This window comes from Nicotiana attenuata, unplaced genomic scaffold (genome assembly GCF_001879085.1).
Source record: "Nicotiana attenuata strain UT unplaced genomic scaffold, NIATTr2, whole genome shotgun sequence".
Lineage (NCBI taxonomy): Eukaryota > Viridiplantae > Streptophyta > Magnoliopsida > Solanales > Solanaceae > Nicotiana > Nicotiana attenuata.
Genome location: NW_017674214.1, coordinates 94,938 through 103,871, shown reverse-complemented (window position 1 = coordinate 103,871; position 8,934 = coordinate 94,938). Strand labels below are relative to the sequence as shown.

General features: G+C 34.5%; 1 protein-coding gene across 1 annotated transcript; it reads right to left on the bottom strand.

Annotated features, from left to right (window-relative positions):
* Positions 1 to 264: 264 nt before the first annotated feature.
* Positions 265 to 2,200, bottom strand: LOC109218211. The gene is made up of 3 exons (XM_019382560.1): positions 1,909 to 2,200; positions 857 to 1,500; positions 265 to 726 (listed from the first exon to the last, which is right to left on the bottom strand). The coding sequence occupies exons 1-3, from the start codon at positions 2,198 to 2,200 to the stop codon at positions 265 to 267; spliced, it is 1,398 nt and encodes a 465-aa protein (XP_019238105.1).
* Between the last annotated feature and the right edge of the window lie 6,734 nt (positions 2,201 to 8,934).

The following is an 8,934-nucleotide window of genomic DNA, read 5'->3' as shown; positions in this document are numbered from 1 at the left end:
TCAGCAAGTCAAACTTAAGGACTGTTGTCCTTAACTTTTGAACTTAAAACTCAAAGTTAAGGACAGACAGTCCTTAAGTTTTAAACTTGAAACTATAAGTTAAGGACTTCCTGTCCTTAACTTTTAATCTTCGAAAAGAAAGTTAAGGACAGACTGTCCTTAAGTTTTAAAATTGCAAGTCGAACTTACGGACTCCTGTCCTTAACTTTTAATCTTTGAACTCAAAAGAAACTTAAAAGAGTTGATAAACATAAGTGGATATATCTACTCTTCTCTATGCTTTCTTGAAAATTGATGGAGAGCCGGAGAATATATACAAGATGTTCTATTATGACCAATTCTTCTGCAACGACCACATTTGAATGTTATTTTTGATGACTCAGTAGCAGGAATATGCCTTTTCTTCTGCCTTCTACCTGGTGGCACTTTGAAATCTGGAGGTTTAACAATTTGTGACTTAACACTCTCTGGTACAATCCAAGAATCAGTACGTCCTACAGGATGTATTTGTCTTTCATATGTTTTCAGCCAAGATTCCTTTAAGTACCAATGCGAACAAAAGTTGGACTTCTTGATGTTTCTCTTCTCGATAGCTGCAATTGCATGTATGCATGGTAATTCATTAAATTGAAACTGAAAACAATCACATGTTCTTTTGTTTAAGTCCACCAAGAAAGTTATTCCTTCTTCTTCAACTCTAGAACACCATGAATCAACAGGGAAGACCTTCAATGTTGAAAAATTATAAGTTAGTACATTATGTTTAATAATATTAAAATCATAAGATAAACATAGAACATAATACTTACATTCAAAGTAAATGCTAAATCTATTCTTTTCTTCAATTCCTCTCTACCCAACAAGAAACATCATAAAATGTTCCTTCTGCTTTATTTCTTCTTTCATAAAACCAATGTTGTAGCTTCACTTGAATGAAATCCATCATTCTTAATATAGGCAGCTCCCTTGCTTCTAATAGGACAGAATTCATTGACTCAACTATGTTTGTTGTAAGCATGTCATATCTTCGTCGTGGACTACAAGAACGTGCCCATCTTTCCGGTGGTTCTTCCATCAAGTAGTCATAAGTCTTCTTATCTACTTTTGCTATATCTGACATGTATAGGTCAAATTCTTTGCGCCTGTATACTCTTGCAGCACTTTGGAAAAGTTTTATGACCTCAATTTTCACCTTCCTTCGCTTTAGGTTCTGCTCCAAATGATAGATGCAAATCCCATGATGGCTTTCAGGATATACCTTTGTAATAGCTTGATGCCTGTCTGATAAAAAAATTAAATTCTCATGGCCCCCAATTGCATTACGAAGCTGACTAAAGTACCACTCATAGGAATTGTTATTTTCAGATTCTGCTATTCCAAAGGCTAGTGGGAAAATTTGGTTATTTGCATCCTTTGAAACTGAAATCATTAAAACACCACGAAATTTTGACTTCAAAAAAGTTTCATCAACAGCAATCACTGGTCTACAATGATTCCAACCTGCTATTGATGATCCATATGCATAAAACATATAAAGAAACCTGAAAATACAATATAAAACAAGGTTAACAAAAGTTAAGGACAGGTAGTCCTGAACTTCAGATTACAAGGTTAAAAGTTAAGGACAGTCAGTCCTTAACTTAGAGTTTCAAGTTATAAAGTTAAGGACATGCGGTCCTTAACTTTGATTTCAAAGTTCAAACTTAAGGACCGACAGTCCTTAACTTTGAATTACAAGTTCAGAAGTTAAGGACAGCCAGTCCTGAACTTCTGGTTACAACTCAAAAGTTAACAAGGTTAAAGACAGCATGTCCTAAATTTTATAAAACGTACTAATAAACTTTTTTTTGATTGTTTACCTGTTGTTGTCGTCTATCTTTATGTTAGTATAAGTTCCCGGATTTTTACTTGTCATCATATACAAGTATGAAAACAATAATTTATAATTCTCTTCGGGAGTTCCTCTTATTAAAGCGGAAGCATGTTGAATAGCACGCCACGCCTTGTGATATCCAATGTCTAGTCCATGCAATTTTTGCATCTCTGCCATGACAAAAGCTGGTGTAACTTCAAACCTTGGGTCCCGAAGATTGTCGATAATGTAAGCACTAATCAACTTTGAAGTAGCATGCCTTTGATCTGCTTTGATTGTGTTAACAGAGCAGTCATGCTTTTTCTCAATCTTTACTATCTTGAACATTGTTGAATCTTTAATTCTGAAAGCACACACACACCAACAACACCTATCATCATTGCATTTCAATGAATATCTTGTTGAGCTTGATCTAACAACCTTGAATTCAAAATGTCCTTTAATTGCTATATTGGAAAAATAGTTAATTATACTCTTCTTCTTGTCAAATACTTATCCGACTTTTATTTCTTCCAATGAAGCATTTTCTCTTAATATCGTAGTTGGGGATTCTTTTTGTTTCAAAATTGATCTTCGTCTAGTTAGTTGAGTAGAGGTTTTTTCAGCAACTTCTTCGATTACTGGTGTACTCTCTAAGACTTGAATACCCAAAGCTTGTTCGTTGTCAATCTCTATAATGCTTTGTCCTTCTACTTGAATAGAATCAAATGTTTGAAGCACCTCTTCAGTTATTGGTTGAGCTTCATCCATATCTATTTCCATTATTTGTTGGCAATTGTCTTGATAGTCATCTTGAGTTTCTCTGTTGACATGTGTTTGAAGCACCTCTTCAACCATATCTATTTCCATCTGTTGGCATTTGTTTTGATTGTCATGTTGAGTTTCTGTGTTGACATGTTCATTGCTTGTTGATCCAAAAACTCTTTCCGAAATATCAACAATGAAACGACAACCCTTGAAGAGTGAATGAGTTTTTAGTAACTCTATACATGTGTGAAGATCTAAATCTTTGGATACAAGCATTCCTTTGCTTGTTCCAAGGTTAATATCAAACCATATCACTGCTTCAAACTTGTGTCTATCCAATTCAATAACCTCAAAGATCTGTTTAATGAAATCTTCAAACCGAATTGACTCAGATACTAGAACAAGCTTCGTTTGATGATCAAGATATTTATAGTCTTCAGTCCATCTACCATTAAAAGCAACTATAATGCATATTGTTTCCATCCTGCAAGTCAAGAGAATGGGAAACTCCGGACATATTTTATAAAGCAATCCTTGTATAATTAAGAACAGGTACTGTAAGTTCAAGACCAAGTTAAGGACCAAGTGTCCTTAACATTTTAACTTGAAATTCAAAGTTAAGGACTGCCTATCCTTAACTTTTGAACCTGTAATTGAAACTTAAGGACTGCCTGTCCTTAACTTTTGAACTTGGAATTCAAACTTAAGGATTTCCTGTCCTTAACTTTTGAACCTTCAAGTCAAACTTAAGGACTCATGCCCTTAACTTTTCAACCTGTAATTCAAACTTAAGGACTTCCGGTCCTTAACTTTTGAACCTGCAAGTAAAACTTAAGGACTTCATGTCCTTAACTTTTGAACCTGCAAGTCAAACTTAAGGATTCATGTCCTTCACTTTTCAATCTCTAATTCAAAATTAAGGACATGTTTTAACTAATAAGTGTAAGTTAAGGACCAAATGTTCCTTAACTTTTTCAATTTGAAACTCAAACTTCAGGACTTAGTGTCCTTTACTTTTTCAAAACAATTTGCAAAACTATGACAGTATGTCCTTAATATACAGAAGAACATCAACAAAGTTAAGGACATTGTGTCCTTAACTTTTTCAATTCAATTTGCAAAATGAGGACACTATGTCCTTAATATTATGTGCTCAATTTTTATAGAATTATCATAGGAGGCGATGTCCTTAACTTTATCAATCCAGAAATTCAAAAAAAATAATCAAATTTCTACTTACTGTATAAAAATCAATAGAAATCGGAAAGAGTATAACTATGTCGAAATAAACATCAATAGAAACACATAAAAGTATAACTTACTGTAAATATATGTCGATTTTTGGATGAGAATGTTGAATTTTTGAAATCTGAAGAGAATTTTGCGTTGCTGCTGCGCAGCTGCTGCTGCTGCGTTGCTGCTGCTCGTTAATGTTAGCGTAGGTATAAGTTATAGCAGAAGGGTATTTTCGTCCAGTCAGGTATAAGTTTATTAAACCAGTGGCTAAAAACTAAAGACATTTAAAACACTGGCTTTAAAATAAAGACAGGTACTGTTAGTGGCTATTTGTGCACATCGACCGCGCTAGAGTTACCAAGCCCATATTTACAGCCCTCATACTAGCGACTGATTTACACAAATGGCTCTCTTTTAGCCTATCATTAAAATTTGGGGTTTTGGCATGGTATAACAACATACTCGTATAATTGACAGAAAATAGCCTTAGTTATAAATATTGGCATCAAATAGCCAATAATTGTATATCACAATAATAATATGTATATCACAACTTTTTTTTTCTTCTTTGTCTATACCAACAACAACAACTACCCAGTAAAATCCCACAAAGTGGGGTCTGGGGAGGGTAATGTGTACGCAGACCTTACCCCTACCCCGATAGGGCAAAGAGGCTATTTCCGATAGACCCTCGGCTCAGAATCTTTGTTTATACCAACATGTATATTAAAATTTTATTTTCATTCTTTGTATATAAATAATATTATTCTTTGTATATCAATAATATAAAATTATATATATAGTTATTGTTGCCTTTATATCAATGTATATCACAATAAAAATATTTTATTATTTGTATAGCACATCGGACATATGTATACCAAAATAGATATCACAAGTTTATTTTTCTTCTTTGTGTACATCAAAAATTAATTTTCTTTGTATACTAAAATGTTATTTACTTCCATAATTATATTTATATTTTAAAATATGCTTAAACGTGCTATATCAAAAATTTATTTTCCTTTTTTGATCAGTAATTAATAATTATATTATACGTATATCACAGTGTATAACATAATAATAATGTGTATATAAAAAAATTATTAAAATTTTATTTTCCTCCTTTGTATAACACATTTTCGATTGAAAACTCAAGTTCGAGACGACTCCACATGTGTATCCACTATTGTAACTCGTGTATATCTCTATGTACATCAGTCTTATGTATATTATGTGTATATCCATGAACATTTGTGTTATATATACGATATACAATGTGATATACATGGGCGTCCATAAAAAATTGTGTTGTATACCGATATACAAAGTGATATACACAGACGTCCTTAAAAACTTGTGTGTGATATACACTAACGTACACGATATACAACGTGATATACACATGTCGCAATTGGATTTTTATGTCTGATTTGCCTGAAACCAGTCTAAATCACTTCTATTCTTGCTCAAAATTTGTATATAGACTCGTTTAGGTATTTTCAATCAGTTTCAATCACACTCACTCATTCAATCCAACCAAAAAAAGGAAGAAAGAAGAAAAACAAAGTTGAAATATATTTTTTTTCTTTAGTTTTTGCTAATCTTGCTCAAATTTTGTACATAGCCTCGTTTAGGTATTTTCAACCAATTTCAGTCACACCTACTCATTCAATCCAACCAAAAAAAAAAAAGAAGAGAGAAGAAAAACAAAGTTGAAATATATTTTTTTCTCTCTTAGTTTTGCTTCTAATTTTCTCTAATGTGAGATCAACTTTACCTTTTCATCCCACTGATTTTTTTTGTATAATCTGCAAGAATATTTGCTAAACTATGAAAGCAAAAGAAAAGAGATAGAAGAAGAAATACAAGGAGCGAAAGGGGGAGGGAAGCCAAAATAAGCGTGTAGTTTTTTTTTAAAGAGAATATGAAGAGAGTAGGTTTTTTTATAATATGTCTATATAATGCCAATTGTTTGGGGCTATCTTTGCCAAACCTAATATAAGGCTGAAAATTGCGAATTCCTATTATGCGTTGTTATATGATGCCAATTTCTCTTAAACTTTTGTCCCTTGTGGGATCTAACTTGGTCGTTGTTGCTGTTGTTGTTCCTTATTTTCAAACATTATGCAAACATAGCTCTTGTGAAATTATTCTTTCTGATAATTATAGACTCGCCTCTAATGTTTGCCCATATATTATTCAACATTACATACGGAGTATTAGGCTGTTGTTAAAAGTATCTAATAATTTATAGTAAAATTTTAGACTGTCATCAAATATTTTTCATAAGATTTTTTGTTTGTTCAAAAAAAATTGTTAGACTATGATCTAAAAGATCCATAAGTATCAGAAGAAATTAAAGGACGACCTTTTATTACACGGATGTTGCAAAAAGGGACAATCGGTAGGACTAGTTACCTCCTATAGCAATGGTTGATACTTTATTTATTTTGAATAAATACCCTTTTAAAAAAATTATATTTCATAGCTACCTTTTGATTTTTTATAGCCAAATATCTATCTATGGTCACCTCTGATCACTGCCAACTCCATGTTAGTATAAAGTAGGAAGAGAGGGTCGCAATAGCTTTTACCCGATATAAGGGTCGGGATCGAATTCCTCAGAGAGCTAGAAATTGGAGCTGGGTATCTATCTAGACTAGAGTCGTGTAATTGTTCTAAATATCACTTCCAATATTTTTGGTTTTTTCAATTATAAACTACTATTATCAAACTACTAATTGAAACTAGATTATGTTACGAAATAATTGCTAAGGTTATATCTAATGGGAAGAAGGGCACTAGGGTCGTGACATCACCTAGGTGGCTAATTGACGGGTAGATGTTACTAAGGTTCGATTGATATAATTAGGACTTATGCTATAGCCGTTGCACAATTGTACCCACTCTCACACCTCTCGGTAGAGAGAGTGATTTTGCCCACTTGACTCTCTCGAGACCAAATGGATAGGCAAATTAGATCAAGCAACTAGGGTTCAAGTAGGGTGATTACTCTCTCGAGGTTTAACCCGTTAATTGGGACTATCATTTCTCATGAGTCCATCTCAATTCCTTGTTGGATCAATTTTGGAGACCTAGACTCTCTTTCTCAAGAAGAGTCAAATCCACAAAGCACAAATCAGTGTTTGCAACCACCAATTTATAAATTAAAACATAAAATCAACCCAAATAGCAAACACTCATAGTCAATCTAACCCTAGATGGCAACACCCATCAATTACCCACACTAGGGTTGAGCCACAACCCTAGATAATGGGTTTAGCTACTCATGCTTGAAAGAGAAAATGAAGAAATAGATGAAGAACAAGACATATTAATTAAATACTAAATTAAAGTAAAAAATCTATCGTTAATTTGAAGCTAAGATGCCAAAAATGGCTACAAATGATGTTCTCACGAGCGCAGCTACGTCCAGGAATTAACTGATGACCTAAAAATGGTAAAATGTTCTATTTATACTAGGCTGAAAAAACTGGACAAAAATACCCCTGCGGGGTCAGCGCGGGCCGCATGAAATGGACCGCGGCCGCGGAGGAAGCTGGCGCGGTCCGCACAATCATGACCGCGGACCGCATGGCTTGGACTGGGCATAATTCCATCTCTCTGAATCTCTTGTCCGCGGACCGCACAAAAAGGTAGTGCGACCGCGGTGAGCCAGCACGGACCGCGCTAAGTGTACTGCGGCCGCGTTGCCTGAGGCTTACTTTTGCCAACTCTCTGAACCATCTACTGCGGCCGCATTCGACTTTCTGCGGTCCCCACTAGGCTTTTTTGCCTTCAGTTTACTTGGTCTTTGATACTTGAGTAGGTTTCACTCCTTTTGAGCCGATCCTTGATATTTCGTCACTTTGTCAATCAAACCTGCAATCAAGCACAACTTATGAGCCTTTTGGGACTATTTTGTAACAATTTATATTCAAAGCATAGGCAAGTAGGAGCATAAAACACGTTAAAATCCCTACTTATCAACCTCCTACCCTTAAGCCATAAAATAAGCTTTGTATTATTTTTCTCTCTCCACTCAAATTTCCCTATCCCCTCAAATTTCTCGTATCCCCTACCACATATCTATTTTCCCTCTCTCTCTCTCTCTCTCTCATCTTCCACCTTCATCTTACTTTTACAAAGCTTCTCAAAGATATTTTTGTTTGTAAAGTTTCGAATCTTATCTCTTTGCCATGGATTTGAACTGCAAAGTTTTGAAATTTATGATGATGAAAACTCTGGTTGATTCCTCTAAGTGAATCTGCTCCTGTTACATCTTGAAGTATGTGGCAGGATTGATCTGTACCTCAATTTGAAGAGAACCATATATTATTCGACCCAATTTTAGGAGAAAGAATCAATCCAGGACTTCTCTTCAGGCTTAAGTAGATAAAAATCTTTCTTAATAATTTGTTTGGTAATGGTGGATTCTAATTGATTTCTGGATGGCAACACCATTAATTACGGATGGAAACAAACTGAAAATTCAGGTTCCTGTTCCGAGGAAAATCGTTGGCGGCGAGGACGATGTGGTAGATAAGAAGAAAGTGAAAATTGAGGTTTCTATTCCGAGGGAATTGTTATTTCCATCCGCCGAGACGATATTATGGTTGTTCTTGAACAAAGACGATGGAGTTTGGGGCTGAGCAACTTGAATTTTCTATTAACATATTTCAATGTATCTCGCCGTATTTCCATGTATTTCATTGTATTCGTTGTCTTTTTTTTCATTGTATTTCGTTGTATTCACTGTCACACCTCCTTTTTACTATCCCCGAAAGAGGAGTAAGGGAGTTTTTTCAATTAGAGTGACAATCGAAACAGGATTATTTATTAGATTCAGAGTCGCCACTTGGGATAATTTATGGTGTCCCAAGTCACCGGTTTAGAATCCCGAATCGAGGAAAGATTTGACTCTATTTACGGTCTGCGAACACAGAAATCCGGGTAAGGAATCCTGTTAACCCGGAAGAAGGTGTTAGCCACTACCGAGTTTTGTGGTTCTAGCACGGTCGCTTTGATCATACTTGGCTTATTAAAACTATTTAATTAATCATTTTATAAGCTAT